Source organism: Emydura macquarii, unplaced genomic scaffold (assembly GCF_026122565.2).
Source record: "Emydura macquarii macquarii isolate MOO-44397 ecotype Brisbane River unplaced genomic scaffold, CSIRO-AGI_Emac_v2 contig_431, whole genome shotgun sequence".
Lineage (NCBI taxonomy): Eukaryota > Metazoa > Chordata > Testudines > Chelidae > Emydura > Emydura macquarii.
In genome coordinates this window covers 14,518,906-14,544,172 of record NW_027130568.1, presented here as the reverse complement: position 1 = coordinate 14,544,172, position 25,267 = coordinate 14,518,906, and the positions used below count along the sequence as shown (strand labels likewise).

At 39.4% G+C, this 25,267-nt stretch overlaps 1 protein-coding gene across 1 annotated transcript in view; it reads left to right on the top strand.

Moving 5' to 3' along the window:
• The window catches only part of CDKAL1 (CDK5 regulatory subunit associated protein 1 like 1), a 621,365-nt gene that overhangs the window by 381,726 nt on the left and 214,372 nt on the right, over positions 1-25,267 (top strand). The window contains exon 10 of the mRNA XM_067537586.1: positions 11,242-11,408. Coding sequence (XP_067393687.1) covers positions 11,242-11,408 — 167 coding nt within the window. The remainder of the gene's footprint in view (positions 1-11,241; positions 11,409-25,267) is intronic.

Here is a 25,267-nt window from a genome sequence, read left to right as displayed (position 1 = left end):
TTAGTTCTGAAAATGATTGAGCTAAAAAAAAATGTATGTAGACCAGAAAAATTTTAGTGTTTCTCCATTTCCTGAAATCTCTGGTGAACATGTAATCCTTCTGAGAAACTTGTCCTCCTTTAGAGACGCTTGTAATCTATCCAAATGCTTGTGAAACATACCTAGGGCTTCTGAATTTCGGTTTTAACTGATAATCATTGATAAAACACCCCCAATTTAAAAAAAAAAATTGGATTTTATCCAACACTGGAAATGGTTACCTATTCCTAAGGGCTTGTCTACATGAAGTGGTAATATGGATTATGGGGTTGTGAGTTCTAAAGCACACTAGTGTGTTGCATATTAAGTGGCCCATGTAGACCCTGCTGGTGCACACTAAAGATTCCCTAGTGTGCTTTAACTTAGTGCTGTTTGAAGTAGTACTATGTTAAAGTGTATTAGGTACCATTAGAGAGAGATTACTCATTACAGTAGATGAGTAATGTATATAACATACATTACACTTCACAATATAAATTGCTAAAAATAAATCCCCAAAAATGAAATTAATAAATGTCAAAGAACATTAGCCTTAACATATCTAGACTTCTTGTAACCAAACATTTACTTTCAGAAATGACTTCTAAAATGAAAGTTCCAGTCTCTGATCCAGATATACAATGTTCCTGCTGTCCTCACTAACTACTGGATAAAAGGAAGCTTCTTTAGGAATTTTTCCAAATTCATTGTCTCTAGTCAGGGCTTTGCGAAGTACCAACTATATCTTCAAAGAAACGTACAACCTTAATAGATAATTAAACTGCTGTTCATTACTGTCCTGGTAGTGGTGCCTCAGAGAGACTCCTATATTAACACCCTGATTTTCCTTAATCCATTTTGAGGTTTAATAATAATAATAATAATAATAATAAATTAATAATCCCCCAGCTATCGATCTAATCATGGTTCCTTTCTGTGGTAAAGGATCTTTATGGATGAATTGCTGAACCAGTTTTCTCACTTCGACTTCTCCTTAGGAGAAGCCCCAAGGACTTGATAACCCCTTTCAGCATCATGTTTCTTTCAAGGAACAGCCTACGCTCCTGTGATGGACTATATAAATCCATAAGGGACAGGACGGGAGGCATGCACAGGCTGGAGGAGGAACTTAAAAGGGGAACAGAGCAGCTCACTTGTTGGCAGACCAGAGAAGAGAACAGACCTTCAATGCTCAGCTTCTGAGGAGGGCTTACTGAGGGCAGGAGCTTCACAGACAACCGCTATATGGTTGCCCCTTCCTGAAGGAAGGCAGGGCCAAACTCTGATGCACTTTGAGAAAGAATCATTCCCCTCTATTTCCTATTAACTGAGTTTATTTGCATTAACACCTCTTGTTTTTTGTTCATGGACTCCTGCAGAAGAAAAGGGGGAGGGCCAGGTCTCAGGAAGAGGCAGGCCACCACAGAAGCAGAGCGATGTAAACAGGAGACACGCAGAAGTGAGAGAGTAGCCACACCATTCCTGGCCACAAGGAGGCAGCAGTTGTGAATCAACTTCTTCACCACTGGTGAGAATGCAGGCATCTTTCTCACCCCTGGAGATTGGGAAGGACTGACTGTTCCAAAAGGTCGAACACTCTAGACCCAAGGACGTGGGTTGGTAGAATGGACAGCAGGGATCTAGAACATCTTCTCAGATAGGTGACTGAGAACAAGAAGCAGCAACAGTTGGTCTGAGACTTAGCAGCACAAAAGCAGGGACAGCAGCAAAAGACTGGTCCAACGAGTAATGACCCTGATGCAGCCTCGAGGTTTTCTCTCCAGGGGCTGTAGGCTGAGGTCTGGTGCCTCCCCCACTCCCTTATGCCAGTGACACTTAAAAAACATGGGCATTGAAGACAACCATGAAGACAACCATGAAGCTTTTCTGGTAACATTTGAGTGAGTAGTGATGGCATCCAAGTGGCCACTCAACCAATGGGTCACCTTGTTGGCACCTTACCTGGTGGGGCCAGCACAGGCTGCATACTGGAAGCTGGATGCAGCATCTGCCCAAGATTATGCTCAGGTGAAAGTGGTTTTACTTGACTACCTTGATACCACAGAGGAAACTTTTTGACAGAGGTTCCTGAGGGAGCAATATCCTGGGGAGCCCAGCCCTATGTAGTGGCCCAGAAATTGACACTTATGCTGGAAGTGATTACAGTAGGAGACTTGGACTGGAGTCAAGGTGTCTGAGCTCATTTTCATGGAACAGTTTACTCATATACTCCCAGTTGGGATAGGAACTGGGTACTCAAACACCAGCCAGTGCCATCTAGTGATGAAAAACTATCTAGCTGCTGAAATCTAGCTGCTTTGGGTGTCATGCAAGTGACCACCTGAGGCCAATGGCACCCCTTGATTCAAAGAGACCCCACCCAGTGGAATTGGCAATCAGATGACATGGTCCCAGAAGTGCCAGCTTCTGAGTGGAGCAAGCAAGTCACCAGCCCCTCGACAGTCCCCTGCATCTTAGACTCCAGCTCTGACAAAGGCCCTGGGACTCCTGCAGTCTCCTTTGCAGAAAAACTAGGGGTTGGGAACAGATGAGCCACATAGGGAAGAGCAATCTCACACATTTGGCTCAGGGCTGGCATCCACTCAGCCAGCAGTAGGGTTTGCTTTACATGTGGGTGCCCAGGTCACCAGTATCACAAGTGGTGTGGAAAGATGTGGATGGCAGAAACTCATGCCTATAAGCAACTCTGGCTAAAGTAATAGTCCCAATTTGGGTAAATGGAACAGAGGTGACAGGCCTGGTGGATTCCAGGTATAGGCAGACCCTGGTCTGGGACAACCTGATCCCAAACCATGAGACCCCTGGCAAAATTATCTTTCTACAGTATATTCACATAAGATGTTAAACCTTGTCCCTGTGCACATGTGCATCTGACTATAAGGGAAAACATGAAGTCCCTTGTAGCTGGGCTGGCCTCGACTCTAGCTTACTCCATTATCTTGCATCAGGATCGGGAGCATTTCTCTGAGGTACTGATGGGATTTAAAACAGCCCCGGAGACTCTGGAAGGATTAACTGAAGGGGGACCATAGAAAATGGGGGCCCAAAACCTGTGATGCAGGCAGGTGGAGGTGAGGAGCTAGACTCTGGAGAAGAGAGGATATGACTAAAGAGAAGTTCCCCAGAAGGCCACCTAACAATGAAATGATGTTGGCCCTTCTACAGGAGAGGGACAGCCTAACTAGAGGGAATGAGTTCATCAAGGATTAGAGGGAATACAAACCTTTGAGTCAGGCCTATGACCAACTGCCGGTGGTTAACAAGATGATACATCCACAGTGAGCAGTATCCGCCCTCCTCCCCCTCCCCCCCTCTCCTCCATTTCATTTCCTGGCAGAGCGACTGCACTGGCTGGAGAAAGACTGACTGGGTGAAGTTGTCATTCCCTGGCCTCATAGTCATAAGGTCCTGTGAATGGCTCACACTGTCCCCTCTGTGGGCCACCACAGTCACAAGAAGACCATGGCCAGGATTCTAGATCACTTTTATTGGCCCAGGATTCATCAAGCAGTTAAAGACTTCTGCACATTTCTGCAGCTCCTGTCCAAAATGCCAACTTGTAAGACCTAAAGGAGTGAGAAAAAGCCATTCTGGTCGCACTCCACATAGTAGGCTTCCAATTTGAAAGGACAGGGATGGAAAAAAGTGCAACTGGGTATAAATATATATTAGTTATAGTTTATTATGCTATCCAAAAATAATCCCACAGTGCACTCTCAATGCCAAGACTCTTTCAGCAGAACTCCTAAAAGTCTTGCCAGAGTTGGGATACCTAAAGAGATTGTCACTGATCAAGACACCAACTTTATGCCTCTGCTGTAGGAGGAGGTGTGTGATCTACTAAAAATAAAGAATCTACGTACGTCTATCATCAGTAAACAGGTGATCTGGTTGAACAATTCTGAAAAGGATTTTAAAAAGTTTATTGCTGAGGACCTCCGTCATTGGGATCAGCTGTTCCCTTCCCTTTTATGTGCTATTAAAGAAGTTCCCCAATCATTTACTGGATTCTCCCCATTTGAACTCTTATACTGGAGACAGCCCTGGGGGATTGTTGACCTGGTCTGTGAAACATCAGAGGAAAAGGCTCCTAGGACTGAACAGTACATACTGAAACCCTGGGAGAGATTTGAAACCCTAGGGACCTTTGCCAAAGTAAATCTCCTCAGTGCTTAAAAGGCTCAGGAACGAAGGGGAGCATATGCACATATTTAAGCCAAGAAATCGGGTACTACTTCTCCTGAGTGCAGAGTCCAAGTTATTCACTACATGGTAAGAACAATATGAAATAATCCATCAAATCACTCTAGTTAACTATGAGATCAGGCAGCCTGACAAAAGGAAGCTTATTCAGATCTACCATATATCCTTCTGAAGCCCTGGAAGGAGTGGGAGAGCTTATTTATCACTCTTTATCCCCCTGAGCTCAAGTACCACCTCGCTGGACCCAGAACCTATACAGATGGGGGTAAACCTCCAACCAGAACAGAGGACCCAAGTGAGAAGCCTAGTAAAAACCTTCTCAATGATGTTTGTCTCCCGCCCAGAGCAATTTCCTCTCATGCAATGCCATATCCGAACAGAGCCTGGGCAACTTGTCTGGGCGAATCCACAGCCACTCCCTCAAAAAATGCAGGATGCCATGAAGTAAGAGATCCACGTCAGGTTGGAAGCAGGAAGAATCCTGCAGCATTTGCAAAGTCCTGTTTTATTTGTGCCAAAATCAGAGGGCATGATCTGGTTTTGTATAGATTTTGGAAAGGTTAATGTGCTCTCCAAATTCGATGCTTACCCCATGCCCTGAGTGGATGAACTATTAGACCTCCTGGGTGAAGCCCAGTATATCACAGCATTAGACCTTGTCAAGGTATGCTGGCAAATTCCACTCATGCCAGAATCACAGGAAAAAACTGCCTTTATCACAGCACTTGTCCTATATCAGTTTAGGACTATGCTCTTTGGCCTCCACGGTGCCCCAGCGGCATTCCAAAAGCTCATGGATCAAGTTCTTCAACCACTTGACTCATATGCGGCAGCCTATGTAGATGTCATAGTAATTGACAGCCAACAATCAACAGGGAAGAACACCTAGTATAAATTGTTACTGTACTTTGGTCCCTACGGAAGACTAGGTTAACTGCAAACCCAGCAAGGTGTAAGATGAGAAAAAAAGAGGCCACCTACCTGAGATATACTTTGTGGAAGGGCGAGGGCCAGCACCTCGTAGACAAAGTCCAGGCCCTCAAAACGTGTTCTACCCCAGCCACAAAAGAAACAGGTTCAAAGATTCTTGGTGCTCACAGATTACTACTAATGATTCATGCCAGATAGTAGGTCCTCTCACAGACCTAATTAAGGACAGTAGTTCCAAGAAGGTTCATGCGTTCGAGGGGTGCAAAAAAGGCCTTTCAAAAGTTGAAAGACCACCTATGCAAATACCTTTTGGTGTTCAGTGCTGACTACTCAAAGAATTCACATTGCAAACTGACACCTCAGAAGTGGGACTAGGCACTATCTTGTCCCAGGAACCAAATGGAGTGTAGCACCCCGTATTATCTCTGAGCTGCAAACAATTCCCTCAGGAGCAGGCATATTCCATGGTAGAAAAGGAATGACTGGCTGTGAAATGGGCTGTGGAGTCTCTCTGATATTACCTGCTGGGAAATCCATTTAAGCTTGTCATCGATTATGCCCTCTTGGGGTGGTTATACACCATGAACGACATGAACCCCTAACTTATTCACTGGTTATGTATCCCTGCAGGCCTAACCCTTCCATATTCAGAATAGAGTGGGAAAAGCTCACCAGAATGCTGATTGTCCGTGTCTCCACACACCCCCCCCCCCCCCCACCTTCCTACAGAAAAAAACTGTACTGGCCCCAGTTGTCCAGTTGCCATTTTGAGAAACTCCATACTGGACAACAAGGAGTTAAGGAGCTGCTCTGGGCTCAAGCAGCTGTGCCCTGCCACACCTGCCAGGCATGTGCAGACTGGGGAGGATCTTAAAAGGGAAGCAGACCAGCTCATTTGTTGGCAGACCAGGGAAGAGAACAGACCTTCAGCTCTCAGCTTCTGAGGAGAGGGCTGACTGAAGGCAGGAGCTTCACAGAACACCACAGCCTGATGACCCCTCTCTGAGGCAAGAGGCCAGATGCCAGATTCTGACACACCTTCAGAGAGAATAATTAACACATCTTATTTGTATTAACTCCCCTTGCCTTTTGTTCATGGACTGACCTGGAGTGACCTGGCCCTCCAGCCAGGTCGCTGGAAGAGGCAGACTATAGAGACAGAGTGACCATCGGCAGGAGACACCCAGAAGGAAAAGAGCTGCCGTGCCATACCTGGCCTCAAGAAGGAGCCAGCAGTGAGTCAATCCCTTCGTATCTCCCCAATTTCTCCAAACCACTTAGCTCACACTCGTCTTCAGGAGGTGGAGCCCAATAAAAGGTGAGAGCAGGCCACTGTGCTCCTCCTGGTCAGCAGTAAAGATAGGTGAAAACACACAACTGTTAAAGATAAGAGCTGTTGTTGGGCCTGGTAAGAAGCCATAACATATTTGGCTATTATTTACCTTGAGTCTCATCTTTTTATAGGAAAAATAGACTGTGATAGTTATTTTGACACTAGTCTGTAGCATGTTATGAGCAGGCCTACAATAATATGAAATGCATAAAGATATCATGTTGTTTATATTAAAGTCTTGATTCAGCAAGGTACTTCAGCAAATGCATAACCTTAAACACATGACTAGTCCCACTGAAGTCCAGGCTGAATGAGTGCCTAATATGGATATGTTGGAAGTAAACAAATTATTTTTCCCCCCCCAGCATTGTCAATGAGTGGGGAGGGGAGGGAGGTATTTCAGATAATTGAAGAGAAAAAGGAATCAATGTGGTGTAAAATCAGTCTGAACAATGTGTACGTTTAAAGTGAATTTCATTTTGCAAGGCTTTCAATCTATATCTGGCTGAAGTTCAGCCAGTGATGAATTCTAAAGATGTGAGCAGGAATGGCAGCTTCAGATTGATTGTCCTTGAGTCTGCCGGCAATTTTTGACTAACATTTAAGTCAGGCCTCCTCTTGGCAGATGGTCTTTGAGATTTCCGTGGTACAGTGGGAGAGGTATTTCTGTGGTCCAGACAGCACAACAGGCTGCTAAAAGAATTCTCTGTTGGAAAAGGAAGAGCAAGGCGGTCAGGCAGTTATTGAGAAGAGTATGAGGGCTACTGAGAAGGTCAGTGCTAGGGGTCTCCCACAGTGACAACCTGCTGGAAAAAACACTATGGCTCACATTAGAAAAATCTCTCAGGAAAGCTTTTAAAAAGAGAGAGAGAAGAAAAGTGAATGCTTTTTGGTATTCTTTATAGCTTTTCTTATCAGATACCAGCATAAATTACCACAAGATTCATTGAAAAATTGTTAATGGATATTTATGATTTTAAAGATCTAATTTTAAGAATTTATGCTTTCACTTTGAACCTGTGCTGGTTTTTTGGGGGTAGAGGGGGGAGCTTTGCTAACTATGGGCAATTAGATTAATAATTGGACATCATCTTTACATATGGGAAGAAGCAGATAGTGGTGAGTGAACAGAAGAATTTCAAAAGAATTATTAGCAGGAACTTTTCCAGCTTAGGCAGATTAGTACAGTGGGAGTAGATGCGTTCTTTCCACCCCAAAATAGAGAGAGAGAGACTTACGTATTGTTTATTCAAATTGATAATGCTGTATATAACAATCAGCACAAAAGCAAAGTGATGTGTTTAGATCTGGAAAATATGTTGAAGAAGGTTCAACTTGTATTATTGGGGAAAGAAGATTTCTAGAAATAAATATATAAAATGGAAAAGATATGGCTAATAACAATAGCAGCATTACTTATGACGGAGGTCATTTGGACTACTTCAGAAAAAGCAAAGTCAAAACTCATGGCAGACGTTTCTGCAGTGCCTATTCTGTATAGTGAGATGTTCTGCTGGGCACAAAACATCTTTAATTTAATATTAATCTTTTATGTTCTCAAACTTTTTCCATTCTCAGTCATCTCCACTTACAGCAGAGATAAGAATCCAGCAGTTAAGGTTACCGTTTGGTTGCAGCTCATTCCCCCCAATCTTCCACAACCCACACCTAACACAAAGACTGATTTGTAATTATTTGGGTATAATGATAATGGAGTTTTATATCTGTAACATGTGCAAAAAAAATTTTTCTCTTCCCTTTGGATCACATTTCTTTCTTAGAGGTCACTCTGCTTTTACTAGCACCAAAATTACCCAGATAACAGCATGATGGATGACTTAATGAAGTGAGCATTTAGTAGGGGAAAAAATAAATAATGCACACGATGAGGCAATGTGTTTAAAAAGAGATCCTGAGCAGCACTGGGTAATGTTGCTTTCACAGAAGATTTATTTTTGAGTGGAAAAAAATGAAGTGTAGGAAACTAATAAATAAGAAGTGGTCATATTCTCCACTCCCCCCTGCTTGTCTTAAGTTGGGGGACCAGGAAGGAACTTCTGTGGCTGTCTCTTGAAATTGAATCTTAGCCTCTGAGTCCAGAGGGCTAAAATGAACATTTTAACAGATAGATCCTGTTAGTATTCACCCCAAAGCAGTAACATAGGAGCTGAGCTTTAGGTTGATTTACACAGGTTGTATAGATGTCAAGGCTTAGGACTCATAGTAGCCTTCAGGATTTGCTTATTATCCCTTTTGCAAGGTTGAAATTGAGGAAAGAAGGTTTTCCTGAAGTACAGTATTTTTTCTGCATTATGTACATGTTTTTGCCTGTCTCAGCATGGATTATACCCGTTGCCTTCTATTCAGCACCCTGATCGTAGAGCAGTTGAGACAGTTATTCCTGTTGTTGCTGATTTACTGTTACAGCTGCTTCCTCTTCATGTGATTTAATTTGAAGTTTCAGCCCACCAGGGGGCTGATGGTCCCACCTATGCAGCTTTAAGAGCTGGCTGTTGTTTTCCACCTGAATGTTATTTCCATTCCTATTGATAGACATTCTTTCTTCACATTCATCTGGCAACAATGAGCCGTGTTCCAGCAACCCCCTTCAGAGGGTGAAAACATGGAACAATTTGGATGGAAAAATTATAAATTAAAATCAGTCTGTTCATTTTAAAATGTTCACATTGTTGTTTTCCTGAATGCCAGCAACTGGAAAATAATGGCTAATGTCCTGTTTTTGTACCTCATTTAAGATTTTTATTTATTTAACGTTACTTGATCCATTCTTTTCATTGGTTGCACCACACATATTGTGACTTTTTTTAAAAAACAGGCAAGTAGACCTCTGTATAATAGCTTCATACAGCTTGATGTGAAGTGTATTGCTTAAAATATTAGCAACTACTGTAAAACAAAGGGTGAATGTGTATAATATAGTTACAGTCTCACTAGAATTCTTGGGACATTTGACTGTAAAGTTATGCTTGAAAATATGCTACTGTGCTATGCACTATGCCAGGTACATCTAATGGAACATTAGTGGATGATGGCTATGTATCAGTGGAGAAACAGCTGCAAAAGGGTTAATTAAACTTTTTTAGTATCTGATATCAAACTTCTAAAGGTGGGCTGTGAACATGTTACATGCTATTTTCAAGGATGTTTTTATAGGATTTTTTGTAAGTGCCTGACTGCATATTTGTACCGAGGACTATGTTCCAATGGACATTAGTATTGTTGTCTGATAGTTTTGACTGTGTCCTGCATTATAAAGTATTGTTTATGTTGAACTGAAACATGCTGGGGAGAACCAACTCAAGACTGCTATCCACCAGTACACTTACAAAAAACAAGAAGTCCATCTCATGAAGCTATCTCAGTGGGCAAAATTTTAAATAAAATATTTTTGGTTTATATTGTAAATTGTTTTAGTTATAAATAAATAAATAGTTCTAAAACCTTTTTTAAACAATCAGAGTTCAGTTTGACACTAAGCACATACTCTTGTACCTCCTTTTCAACATAGTGTGTGATAGAGAGTGATGTTTTGCTTTTTCAGTTTGCATCATAGTCTTAACATTATTTAAACCAATGTTTTTGTTTGTATTTTCCAAATTAAATGATTAAAAACATTTAAATTTTCTGCTGCTTAGCTTCCTCTGCCAGTCCAGTTGGAGCCACTTTGAAACCACAATCATGCAGCTTCTAATGGTTGGAATTATAGATGTGACTTTTCTTTGTTTTTTTCTTTTTCTCTCTGGTTCATTTCTTGTAGTAGAAACTTAACTGTATGCTGAGTTAATCATAGTCATCTAATTGAATCATAAGAAAGTCTTCCTCCTTTTTAATTGGCTTATTTCTTCAGCAGCGTTTTATTTAAATGCATTTCTGCATTATGAAAAGGTTGAAGTCAGGGGCAGACTGATAGTAGTGTCCCATATGAAATCGTTTTCATTTTAACTGTTACTAAAGGGTGGCACAATTTTTTCTGTCTTTGGGCAGGAGGATGTTGTTGCCAGATTTCAGTGTTCAAGGGCAAGACTTTTTACAATACAAATCAACTACACTACTTCCTAAGGTCTGATTGATGGAAAATAGAGTATTAACTGCCAGGAAACAGTTTTCCGAACTATTTAGCTATGCTGCACTGACTACCTTTTTAATACAATAATTGGATATGTCATTGCTAACAGTATAATTTAAAGAGTGCAGGTTGTAATAGTCATTCCAGGATACATGATAATCACCACATTCAGCAATTGGCTTGTTAGAGCCTTAACTACCCTTAGCCTTTGCAGGCTTTTAACTAACCAGCTAGTCAGTTAACTGCTAGTAATGGTCATTAGCATGGACTGATTACTTGAGCAGCATTGCTTGACCTGTTTTATACCTAGATAGCCTCAAAGATCGGAGTGCTGTGTAAATCCAGTTTGAGTTGTTTTAGAGGGAGCACAGTATTAATCATTGGCTGTGAATGATAATCACTCCACAGCAGTGATAATTTACAGCACTGTTGTAGCACTCGGGTGCTCATAAAATTAACTTAATAACCCACTACTATCCAGGGGATAAGCCTCTTTTTTTTTTCTTCTTTTTTTTTTTCTGCAATTGAATACTTAGTCTGGCTGCATAATAGTCTTGTGAAATACTGCATTAAAAAGGGTGAGCAGCTGTATGGTAAAATAAACAGCTCTAAAACAGATTTGTTAATTATCTCTTTCTTTTATTCACAGAGGGTGTGTGTGAGATATGGCTGACCAGTGAAGACACAGGGGCTTATGGCAGAGACATTGGCACAGACCTTCCTACACTTCTGTGGAAGCTGGTTGAAGTTATTCCTGAGGGAGCTATGCTGAGACTTGGCATGACAAATCCTCCCTATATTTTAGAGCATCTGGAGGTAAGGAAAAAAGAGAATCATTTACATACTGACATAGATGTTAACAAATCAAGTCAGTGTGGAATGATAAATGTTTCATTTAAGACTTAGTAACTTTTTGTAATCATTATAAGAAGTAGATTTAGACTTTAGATGTTAAACTATTTGTCTGTCGTAGGAGATTGTCCAATTAATTAACTATCCAAATCTTCTCAAGAGTGATAATATTATTGTGGACTCTAACCTGTACAACTTGAGGGTAGTGATGTTTCGCTTTTGCTTACGTAATCAGCCTTTTCAAGAGCTAGTAGAAGAGGTCATAGCAAACTATGGATCCTAGGTCAAAATCTTCCTCCCTTTTACCCTCCATAAATGCACCCAGAAAACCTTGTATTGCTTTCAGACTCAGCATTGTGTTCATAAGATAACAAACATCAGGATGAAGAATAAAAGTGAAAATACTGCCCTGTGTGTATGCAGGGCTCCCATAGAGAGCAATGGGAACTTTAAATGTTTAGTTAGAAAAAAACATCTTGTAACAAATCAATGAAGGCAGAGACAATGTGTTTAAGAATGGAAGGGAACAACATATACAAGTAGCAAGAACTGAGAGAATTCTCTAAAGAATTGTTTTATTTGGTTGGACGTGGTGATCAAATGAATTTTCTGAATCTCTTGTGAAATGATGATGGGAAGAACCTAACATAAGGAAGCAAAAGCAGAAACTTAGAAGTATTTTGCAGCCTTATATCTCATCAATACCCAGATACAGCTACACATATATGAAAATAAATAGCCTCTGAACATCCAGCACTACCTAAAATATTATAAGTTAAGTATTTCCACTTATGGTTCCTTGAAGCACTGAAGTCAATGTTTATTTAACGTTGTGACCAGTCAGATCTTCGAAGTCCTGAGGAATAAAGAGTTTGCCTAACTGCCTTGGTTTCTAAAGAAGATGTATACTAGAATGCAGGATCTTCCAAGAGGTGTCTGTTACCACTAGAATATAAAGGGATAGCTTTGTGGTCTAGGAACAATGGAGGCTATTGACATATGAAGGTCAATAGACCAAACTGACAGATAAAGATGCACTCAGTTATTCAGTTTAAAGTAATGAGGAAAAATGCTACTGTGCTGCTCAAAATAGGATAATGCCTATCCTGAGGAGCCTCAGCTGTGTAAGCATTGGTTTGGGAATACACAGAAACTCCTGAATTATGTGTTTCATCCTTCCAATACATATAAACTGAGTACCATGCAAGTGTGGGATAAGACTATCAAATGAGTCTGATTTGTTGGTAGCCTTAAAGATCTGTTGTCGCTTTTCATAGTGCTGTTTTTGCATTGCGTTGCATTGCTGTTTCTGGCCAAAATTTTCTTACCATAGTCACTTTTGTGCAGTTATGTGTCTGCTGGTGATTGCCATCCACTCCAGAGAGAGTTGTATTTAAGTGATGATATATGTAAGGTATACTCCAAGTTATCTGAATGTCCTTTATCCAGAAATCCTAATTATTCAAATCCGTATTGTCTCCCCCATGCACTACAAATCAAAGCAATATATTCACATAGACTTCCTGATTCACAACATTGACAAAAAAATCATGATACATCATTGGAGCAATGAATTCACTGAATGGCTGCAACATTGTGTCCAGTTCCAAGTGCATCTTGTATAACTAATTGTATCCATAGAAGCATCTATAGTTAGTGCTCCTCTCCCATCATGGAGCCGGAGAGATGGCCTCCCAGTGACCAGCAGGGCAGGGATCTCACCAATTGTCACTGAGGGGCTGGGCCCGGCCACAGCCCGGGACAGGCCGCCTGGGCACCAGGACAGGGCAGGGCAGGTCAGGTCAGGTACGTAGGGGGAGGGGCTGATGCACAGAGTGCCATCACTCTCAGCTATACTGGAAGCTTTACTGTCTCCCAGCCTGCAGCTAGGACCCAGCTCAAAATAGCACTTCTGATAATCTGAACACCCAGTTATCTGAAGGATATTGGCCCATTTGGATAAATGAGGGTGTAGTGTATAAGATTTGTGAAAAACTTTGGAAACTTCCAAGATGAAAGATTTCAATAAACATGTACATCATTATTACATATGATATTATGATTTGATTTTATTACAGTGTTTCAGATTTATTAAATCAGTTGATTCCATTTGTAGAAATATGGTCAACTCGCCATAGATTTAGAACATCAAAGCTAATAATAAAGGTAATATATTTAGTAGAAACAAATGGAAACATATTTGTATTCTGAATAAGCACACTTTCTAAGAGTACACATTTAACATTTATCAGGAACATTGGTAACTTCTTGCTTACACATTCAGCTTGAAACATGTTATAGGTAAGTAACTAGTAATGACTAACTGGCAGTAGGCCACTGTCAGTCAAATGCAGCTTTGGGCAGTATGTTACGGCAATTTTGAACACTCTTCAGCTTTACCCTTGATAGCCCTTGGAGGATGGTTCATTGGACATATAAAAGCTGGTAATAATAAAATATATAAATAAATGTTGATAAATGCAAAGTAAAAGACATTGGAGGGAAACATTTAAACAAGATTCTAAATTAACTGTATCAATTCAGGAAAAGTGATCCGAATGTCACTGTGGACAGCTCAATGAAATCTTCTAAACAATGTATGAGAAAAGTAAATAAGATGTTCAAATAAATACGGAATGGGATGGAGAATAATTCAGAAAATAATATATTGCCATTTTATATATTAACAGTATGACTTCAGTACTGGTCACCCTATCTCAGAAATGATATTGTAGAATTGGAGCAGGATCAGATAAAGATGGTTAAGGGCATGGAAAAAATCTTATATGAAGAGAAACGAATGATATAAAAAAAGTAGGTTGAGAGTTTTGTGTTCTTGCTTTCTCATAACATAAGAACAAGGGACATAATGAAATTAAAAGGTGACAAATTCAAAACTGATAAAAGGAAGTATTTTTTCACATAACACAAAATTAAACTGGAATTTATTATCTCAAGATATTGAGACCAAAAATTTAGCAAGGTTCAAAAGGAATCGGACATATGTATGCATAACAAGATATTCAAAGTTTTCATAGTTAATACTACAATTTTTTGGAAGAGATATTAAACCTCATGCTTCAGGATTTAAGCCAATCCCTAACTACTAGGAGTTAGGAGGATACCTACTGTGAAGAGGCAGATGATTTTCTCACATCTAGTTGTGAAATATTTCTTGAACTGTCCTTTGAAGCATCAGAGATTGGCTGCTTTTGGAGATAGGATACTGAACTATCTAGACTACAAGTCTGATCTAGTATAGCAACTCCTATCTTCCAGTGACATACTTTCAAGTACTTTCTGGGGTGGTAAAAGTACTTGCGTACTCTTTAGTTTCCCGAGGAAAAATATTGGTCTTAATGGAGAAATATCCTTCCATATGTATATTTCTCATGTGCTGAATTACCACAACAATGGATATATAAATAGCTAGACATAATAAAGACACACTCTTGGTTTGTATTTGAATTAAAACTTGCATTCTTTTGTGCCTTTTGTGTACAGTAGGTTGACTTGTAATCCATGTGATACAATTAGCACTGACAAGGAGAAAAAACAGACTTTTCAAGTACTACTATAAAGCATCTAGTGACTATGTGCTTTGGAGGCATTATTGTTGGGGTTTTCTTATGACTTCTGATTTTGGTTCATGGTGTTTCTCTGGCTCCCATGATCTCACTTGTATGATGACTCTTCATGAGCTGCTTCACTACAGAAGGTGGTAAGATCAGATTCAAAGGCCATTTAGTTGTCTCCATCTTTAGGTAATAGGCCATTTTGAACTGTGCAGACTCTTTTGTTAGCTATTTTGAAGCTACTTACTGAACCGAGTGTCCTCAGCTAAATCCTATTGGTTCCTCAGACCTAGGTAAGGAGGGCCTTTCTGTTGGGGGGTCTTGGTTCAGGGATTGAAAGGGGTTGGGTTACTCCCTAGAAGGGGCCTGTAACATCATCATTTCTTTTTAAAGTGTGACTTCATTGGACATCCCTTCCAGGTAAAGCGGGACTTCCTTGCATGTTATTCTTAGCCATCAATCTTTCCTGACATTTGCTAAGGGCTTCCTACTACTCATGTTTTTCAAATGCTTTAATCATACTTGGGGCTCTTCTCTGAACCCTTTGCAATTTATCAACATCCCCTTTGAATTGTGTACACCAAGACTAGACTCAGTTTTCCAGTAGTGGACTCCACAGTGACAAATACAGAGGTAACAGAACCACCCTGCTCCTACTTGATATTACCCTGTTTATACATTCACAGATCGCATTAGTCCTTTTTAATTTGAAATCAGTAATGCTGAAAAAGACCTGTTACAACAATTGTGCATGCAACTAACCAATGGAATTGGTCATTTGTGCACCCTGTTTCAGTAACTGCACTGAACAAGTGCATAAGAAATCTGTGCCAAAATGATTAAGAGGCTAGAGAGATTGACGAAGGAAGGAAGAAAGAGTAAAAGAATGTAATGTAAAGCTTGGCCAGATGATGAACAACAAGTATTTGAGGGACTTAAACACTGAAGAGGGAGATGAATTGTTTAGGATAAATCCAAGGTCATATAATAAGGGATTAAATTAAGCAAAGTAATATTTAGGCTGCATAACAAGGCAAAATTACTAATGGTAAAAATGCATTAATTTATGTAATAGTCTCCCCAAGGAAGTGGTGGCTGTCTCTCTCTATGATAATTTAAAACTAGACTAAACAAAATACTGGTGGATTGACAGGGTTGGGGTTGAAGAAAAGATTACTTTAGACTATACCAACTGTCTTTGGTATGATTTGCTGCAACAGTTCATCAATGTAAATATGAACATAAATTTGTACTATTTGTATGGAACATTTCATGGAATCTCAGCTTATTATTCTTTATTTATTATTATAGTAATGCCTAGAAGCTTCAAATGGGATATGGCCCTGTTATGGTGGGTCCCATACAAAGGTAATTAAAAGACAGTCTGTCATTCTTTAGATATTCGTGCCAATGACATCGCTACTGAAATCTTCAATTTCATTAACAGTGTTCTCACATGGAGATTGATTTATTTGTTGCAGGAGAATCTTACTAAATTACTGTAATGATCCATTTCACATTATTGAGATTTGCAAATTAGCAAATAAATCAGGTAGAAGAATAATACATGCATTTTTCGTAAAATGCTATGTATTGTCTTAAAAAGAATGAAGGTTAGTAACATGAGACCTCTTCACTACTACTACTACACTTATAGGAGGAAGCATCTGACCTTCAATGCTGTTGTTGACTGGATTTTAGCAACTTGTTTTAGCAATGGGTTTTAATAAAAGAACAAGACTGACACTGTATAATGTTATGTGTTTTACTAAAGGCTGTAATGTAGCTTCTTCTCTTGATCTTATACATTTTCTTTTTCTGTACATTTGTAGTATCTGCCTACCAGTGTATTAGGCATATTTATAGTAAGTTTAAAAAATTAAGCTTAACATATGATAGTTGAAATTCCATTAAAATGAGTCTCAAAGCACTAGGAAACTGAGAATTAAACCCATCCTCTTCAGCCCTCTGCTCAGAGAAAGTCTAAAAAATCCTTGCAGCAGGCCTTTGGGTTAATCAAACTGAGGTTCTGTTGGACCAAATAATGAAGTAATTGCTATAGTTGAAGGCCTTCCTTCCCATGGAATATGCTGTCTTCTGCTCCCTGGTTGAGCTGGTTGAAGAAATAAATTACCTGAATAAATTAATTTCCAAGTATTTATCTATAGGGCTGGTTGAATAATGTAACATTTATTCCTAAATCTATCTTTGATTTTAAAAAGACTAAAATTCTAAAAAATTTTATTTGCAATAAATTACTTCCTTAGATTCTATCTCTGACTTACAAATAAGTGGCAGACACTTTGAATATCCTGATCTGAATCTTTGTTACTTAGTGAGCCATTTCCCTCCCTTCCTTGTGCTATGCAAAGAGCAACAAGTTCCTTTTTAGTCTCTCATTTCCATTTTCAAACCATCTGCTGGTTGAATTATTCTCTACTCTGATATGCTGTTGAGGCCTCAAAGAAGGATTAGGGCATCAAATTAAACTAGAGGGTCATGCACTTTGTTGCTTTTTTAGACCAAGGGCGTTGCACCCACTAGGAGCTCCTTGCATCTCTCAATTCCTATAAGCTTCCTGTGTGCCATCTCCTATATTTCAGGGACTTATTTCAACCCCCACTTCTCCCTAAAGCCAGGGCCTCTATGTGCTCCCCACCCCAATACCAAGTTCACTTGTTCTTCCTCATTCTCCACATCCTCCTCCAGAGCTCTGTGCACCCCCATTTTACCTTCCCTCTATGTGTACCCCCTGGTCCCTCATTCTCCCTCCCTTCATTCCAGGAGCTTGGTGTGTGCCCCATTAGATCCATGGCTCCCCATTTCCCTCTTCCTTCTCCCTCATCATTCTTATATTTTTTTTCTTTCAGGGTGTCAGCACTTTTAAACTGTACTGAGAAGATAGGCAGAGTTAAAATGAGGGATATTGTTATGCTGGAATGTATTAATGGCTGCCATCCATAGGTTTTTTGATCTATAGACAATTACAGAGATGGTTGAAGTAGCTGGCTCTGCTAACTACCTGCAAAGGGTTTTGTGTATCCAGCATTTCCTACTTTCAGTTTTTCTGAAAGTGACTTCCCACAGACAGGGTAAGAATGTACTGCTGCTACTAGCAGTAATGGAATGATGGAATTACTCCTTTTAGCTTTTGTGGTAATGACCTGTGCTTTTGGTGTTTAGGTTTAAGGTTGTCAGTCTGGATCATTACTGAAAGTATCTATTTCAGAAAGTTGTTCTTTGGTCTTAACTGGAATCAAGCTATTTAAAATTCTTTCTAAGAAGTGTTGCTAGGTTTCTTTCTGTTAGAATCTGTTGAACAGAATTAGTTACGATAACCTAATTCTCTCAGACAGTTACATCAGGAAACTTAGCAACACAGACTAAAAGGCTTGCAATTAGCAGGCTGTATTTAATTTTGCAGCTATATATTTGTAAGCAATAACTATAGATAATAATTTATTTATTTATTGTACATGATATAGCAGTGAAATAATTGGCTTTGTGTGACCACAGATGTGTTTTCCAAACAGAACACTGAAAATACTGGACCTCTTGTTAAGAAATGCCAGCTTGATTCCTCAAGACTCTGGCAAAAATGCGCTTTTTAAATGATTTTAACAGTATTTTGTTTTTACAGCAATATTGGATGAGCAATACTGGATTTCATTTTTGCAAGCAGATGCAGGCCTGATTAATAAAGTGACTTAATTTAGGAAGTCTCATAAAAGTATTCTGCTAACCCTTCCACAATATTTCAGGGTCCCTTACTCAGAAATGCTTTTAGATTTTATGGTTGAACATGAATTTTGGAGGAAGGAGGGAATTATTGATTTTTTTTTTTTAGAGGTTGAGCTTTGAATCTCTTTAGGGATTGGCAAAACCCAGTATAACTTGTCATAATATGGAATCAATGTTACTGGATTGTCCCTTACTCTAAGTAATAAGCATAACGTTAATTAAGCAAAATTTAAAAGTCTTGTCTACACGGTGAAATTTACAGATATAATTATGCTGGTATAGTTATACTGGTGTGACTCCCTGTTTAGACACTCTTATTCTGGAAAAAGAGTGCCCAGATGGAGAGTTACACCAGTATAATTTTATCAGTAAATTTCTCTCTGTAGACAAGCCCTAAATCTCATTTCACTAGCCATCAGTTTGAGTTAACATTCCACAAGATAAATATTTCAGTTGAAATCTCATAGAACTACCGTTTCATGCTATCAGTGTGCAGATTTAGTAAGATAATGCTGTATCTGTTCACACTCCATTCTTATTTAGAAGAATTTTGAAACCATAAAGGATAGAACTTTTATTCGTTTTGGTTTTTGAGTGTTTTTTTATGAAAGCTAAAATTTTGGTGCACAATTTTGCAGCAAGGGTTGGATTCTATGGCAAATTCTTTAGCTGTGGAAATGAGAGAGGCCCTAGCAATAGTTCCAGATTCTGTTTTTTCCCAATTTTTCTGAATGAAAATAAGCATGTGTGGATGTGTATTTGAAATAATAAGGACTTTAGTTTCTGTCTCTGTGACACACTGTGCCCCAAAGCAGCATATTGTAAACCCCTTATTCATCATTTCTGAGTGGGTTTTAATAATTCACATTAAGCATGCCACACAGGATATCTATTGAAAGGTCATAATCTGCTAAAACCCATTTTGCTATCAAAATATGCATATCACTAGTATGTATCAAGTTATAAGATTTAGCTGTTACTACAGTACGTTATAAGCTTGCCAGTAACAGCAGAGGAGGGGCTCAGCAGCCATCAATTAGCAAAGAAGTTGTAAACAAAGGATTCACAATACAATGACCATTGTACAAAACTATACAATAGAGATTGCTCAACTCCATGACTCACTCACATGGGAGGGATTAAGCAATTTAGTGACTCAGCGGAGCCTACCTGGACATGCCTAGAATAATGTCTAGTAGCCACATGATCAAAAAGATATAAAAGAAGAAACAGACGCTGCATGCTTTGTTCTTTCTCCTCCCCCATCCACACTAAAAGTGACAGGAATGCTGGAACACTCAGGGACTGGATCCAGGCTTGGGAGAAGTCTGTATACTGAGAACTGGAACATTCAAGTGGGGTGAAAAAACTGCCTAATCTAGATGTTGCCTAATATTAGAAATTTAAGATTTAGATTGCGAGTTTATCTTTATTTTCTTTGGTACCTATCTTTGGTACTATCTCTAATCTCTTATGCTTGCCACTTATTCTCCCTTAAAGTCCACCTTTCTGTAGTTAATAAACCTGTTTTATATTCTTACCTAAAACAACGTGTTTCAGTGAAGTGTTTGATAAAACCCCCACTCAGTTAACAAAAGCTGGTGTGTCTTCTCCATACTGAGGAAAGGACAACCCTGGTGACAAACTTACTTGTCAGATTTCTGATCAGGGCAGGACAGGGCAACTTCGGTGCACAGAGCAGGAAACTGTGACTGACTTGCTGGGGCATTTCTCTGTGAACTTCGTGAGTGGCTCTGAGAGCATTCATGCAATCTGTCAGGGCATAGGACTGTTGTTGGACTGAATGATAACAGCACTTGGAAGAGTTTGCTGCTTGTCATTAGCAAAGTAGAGGGAGAGACAATCCAGGCTGGAGAGTTAATGGGGCACCCCAGGAGACCGTCTCAATCCCCCCTCAGATACAAGTTGGTTGCCCCAAAATTGAGAGATCTAAAGTTAGATGTCACCTTTGAAAATGTGCACTGTGAGTTTACTATGTCTCACTTTCCCGATGTGTAATATAGGGATTTCAACACCTGCTTCACAGGTTGTGAGGCTTAATAAATTAAATATGAACAATGTTGAGATCTTCTGGCAAAAGACACTCTAAAAGTATTATTTTTCATAGTGGCTATCTTGGCTGCAAAGCTAGCCATAGCTATACATACCTATACTATACATACTTTTTACCTGCTGAAAAGTTTTCATAGCCCTCTTACTTCTTAATGTTTCAGTGACCTTTGGTATAAGATGAAGTTTTATTTCTGCTTTCCATCATGCCTGCCTTCTGTTTTGCCAATGGGTATACCAAAGGGGTAGTGCTGACAGATTTTCTCTGTGTGTGTTGTACATGCAATTGAATGTAATTGAATCACTGTATCCTCTGAAGTCATGACTTCACCTAAATTCATGAAGAATGTATGTACATACGCGAGAGAGAGAATTCAGTTTTAAACGATCATTCAAGGTTCCAACAAACAATGGCAGTTTAACAGAGACAGTCTGTTGTTAAAGGTGGAACAGTAATGATACAATTATTAGTTCCCACCCTCACCCACTAGATAGTCAAAGAGGTCCCACTGACTTCAATCAGATTGACTTGAGTGGGACCCTTTTTGAAAATCTGAATACATTAAGAGAGAATTCAATATAAGAGATATTAAGATGATAAGAGATAATATTCAGTATTAAGAGATATTTCAGAAACTGTCGAATTTGTTCAACACATTTCTGTCAAGAAAAGAGAATTCAGAGTAGAGAAATTTCTGACTATACATTCTTTTTCTTTGGACATAGAGCTAATCCAGATAGATTCCTAATAACATGCTTTATTAAGATCCTTACTAAACAACTTGGTTACATTTCATAGTACTTTACATTCCATTTTGAACTCTAATATTTACTTGTCATTAATCCTCTCTCTCTCTTGTTTCACATTTTAACTCTCTCAGCATTTTCTTTATCCATAGCAAATCAAGCTTCCACCAATTTTATAATCATTGTCTTTGCTTTCATTATTTGGCTTCAGTGTAAACACTGTTTGAACATAGGCTTGCTGCTTTTATCACTTCTGTATGCCTTATGAACTGCTCCCAAAGGGATTCATATCAGTTTCTGGAAATCAACACATCCCAGCTAACAGACACCTTAGTCTTCTCAAACTGATTTGATCAGAGGAATGGTGAAAGCATCTTTGCCTTCTTTCAATCAGAAACAGTCTTAGCAGGCATGAGAATGTCAACTCTATCTCATTAATGAGTTTAATTTAAGGTCTGTAATCTTCCTGTTCTCACATTTTCTTCTACTGCTTTAGGTAATACTTATTTGAAATAATGTCTACAGCTGGTTCATTTGCAGGAATATATTGCTGTCTTTTCTTTTTATATACTCCTATCTCCTTAGAAAAGAATCCTCAAGGTGTGATAAGGCCAATTCTCCATCCAGAATTCATGAAGTATTCTGTAAAGGCCTGGTTTTCACCTGCACATGCACATTCTTTGTGCTGTTAACAGTATATGCAGGAGATAGACTTCTTCATGCACAAAACCCATCAACTGTGCATGTAAGAGATGGATTACATCAGTGATCGTTTACAAAAAGTTCTCACAGAGGTTGGAAGCTGCGTTGGGGCCCCTATTGAAAATTGGTCTCTAAGTATGCCATGAAAAATATGGAGATTGCATGTGCCAGTATTTTAAACTTCATTTAAGCTTTTTTCCTCTTCAGTATTTCACAGAATTTCAAGTTCACAGATAATCTTTCCATTGACAACTGAAACATATTTGTAGCAATATTACAGTTTGTAATATTTGTAAGTTTGTAAGAGACGGATTACATCAGTGATCGTTTAAAAAAAGTGCACACAGAGGTTGGAAGCTGCATTGGGGCCCCTATTGAAAATTGGTCTCTAAGTATGCCATGAAAAATATGGAGATTGCATGTGCCAGTATTTTAAACTTCATTTAAGCTTTTTTCCTCTTCAGTATTTCACAGAATTTCAAGTTCACAGATAATCTTTCCATTGACAACTGAAACATATTTGTAGCAATATTACAGTTTGTGTCTGAGAGAATTTTCTAACATGTCTTTCAGTGGTTTCGGAAGAGAATTCTAGTGAATTGTCAAACTGGGTTGTTACCTCTTTCTGAACTCTCTTCCTGTCTTTTCCTGTTCGTCCCTTCCCAGATTTTCATCTATAAAAGACCACTGGATATATCAGCAGTCTTCGATATAGGCTTTTGTCAGATAAAAATGCATACCTCAAATTAAATCTTTAAATTTGGGGGCTGGAGTCACAGAGAAATTAGGTGTCTAGAAAATCACTGGGATTGAAAAAGCCTGAGTTTGGTGCTGAGGCTCCCTATAAAATGACTGGGGAGAGAGAGGCGCTTCAGAATGGGATTCACAAAAAGCCAGCACGCTCCTTGCCTAAAATAGCTAACAGGAGATGCCAAGCCCAGAGGTGTCCGCTAAGCCACGCACCCTTTCAGAGACAGGCATCTGTGTCTGGGCTGCAGGGAGGTGGTTCCCTCCACTACAGATCCAAACCCTAAGAAATGCTGGGTGGAAGAGGAGGAAGACATCCCTCATAACTTTTAGCTCGGTGGTTAGGCACTCACCTGAGAGGTGGAGACCAGAATCCTGTCTCCTGCTCCAATGACTATTTTAAATTATTTATCCACGGTGTAACAGATTCAACAGGAGAGACTGAGAGCTCCACTTCAGAATATCCCATGGCCCAGTGGCTAGGGCACTCACCTGGAATGGGGCAGATCCCAGTTCAGATCCCTTCGTAAGAGGGGAGACTTGAATCAGGGGTCTTCCACATCCCTGGTTCGGGTTAAATGAGAGAGGTCCCCACTCCCCATTTTATGTAAGTTTCTCTGTAGGGTCACATTCCAGTTAGTGATATCTGAGCATGCTTACTAGATCGTGCCCCTCAGGTAAGTTAGGCAAAGGAACAATTATCTTCACCCAATATATGCATCACTCTGGGTATTAGGCATCCAGACAGCTGGCATGGAGGTGTAGCGTGCATGCTCAGAGACAGAAATATGGACACCTAGGGACATTTTACTGCAAAAATTTAGGCGCCAAGTGAGTTTAGGAATCTACAGGGTGACGTGGGGACTTTGCGAATCTAGCCCCTTGCTGGAGTACAAATACTTTTTGGAACTGATTCTTAACAAAAATTATTAGTTAATTTCTCGGCATATAAAATTTTGGCATTATAACTGTCTGGATATGTCCACATTATTTAAAAGAATGATAGTTATCTATTAAGCCTACCAAATGTTGGTATACAAACACTTATTTTGTGTACTGTATAATGATGTATTTGATTAATTTCCTTGATTAGATGGCAGGGTTGATAATCGTGAAGACTTCCTGAAATACTACGGCTTTCTGTGAAGAATTATGATGAGATGAAAACTTCACTAATCCTGCGTAATTTCATGTGTACAACTTTAAAATAAAAAATTGGAGCCAATTTTGATTTTTCTTTGAAGTCAGAAACAGACAGTGATTAGAGCCAAATATACATGCGTGGTTGCTGGGCAAGTTTCTTTCTTTCAATTTATAGATGCACCAGTTTCTCATAAGCAGCAGAGAGAATCAATCATACAAAATTGTGGAGTTGTTTTATGACGTAGACAAAGGTTCAATGTATTTCATTTGTCAGTTTGGCCATATTTTAATATAGGTTGTGAAAGTCTGGTGCACCTAAGACCTCTGTGTATTAACTGGCCCTCTCAACACAATTTTTGCCACTTCTGTGGTTGTTTAATTCAGTGTCGTACTTGATGGTAATACCAAATGAATTCATATGAACTTTGCACTTCAGTTTGCTTTCCCTGATGACGTGCTAACCCATCATTATAGGTTTGGATTTTAAAAAAGTCAAATGCTATTAGAATGTCATATTTAGCACATTATTTCTTTATTTTTTATTCTTTAATCTTAATTTGTGGTGTTATGTAAATTCCTCTGTTAATAGGCCCAGCTGCACGAACACTTGGAAAGATAAGTTTTTTTAAAACTTTGTCATGATTTTTTCTTAAAATGGTTTTAATCCATGTTTGATAGATAATGACATAGGCCCAGTGGTTGGAATCTTGCTCCTTGAGAGCTTTCAAGTTTTTCTTCTGGTGCAGACTGTCAGGCTATGAGGGGGAGCACAACTCAGCTTTTTCTACACGAGTTTTCTGCTTTGGCAAAAACTAATTGCAGGAGGTGAGTTGAAAAGAAAAACAGGAGCATATAGATTGATAACGAGACTTTGTTTAGGCCCTATCTACACTACAGGTGCTACAGTGGCATTGCTACAGGGCCTGAAGTTAAGATGGGGACTACAGCAACAAAAGGAATTTTTCTGTTGTCCTATTTTTGCCTAAACCAGGAGTTAGATTGACATAGCTATGGCACTCAGGAGTGTGGATTTTTCACACTCCTGGGCACTGTAGCTATGTCAACCTATGTTTTAAATGTCTGTTATGTCTGCAGTAA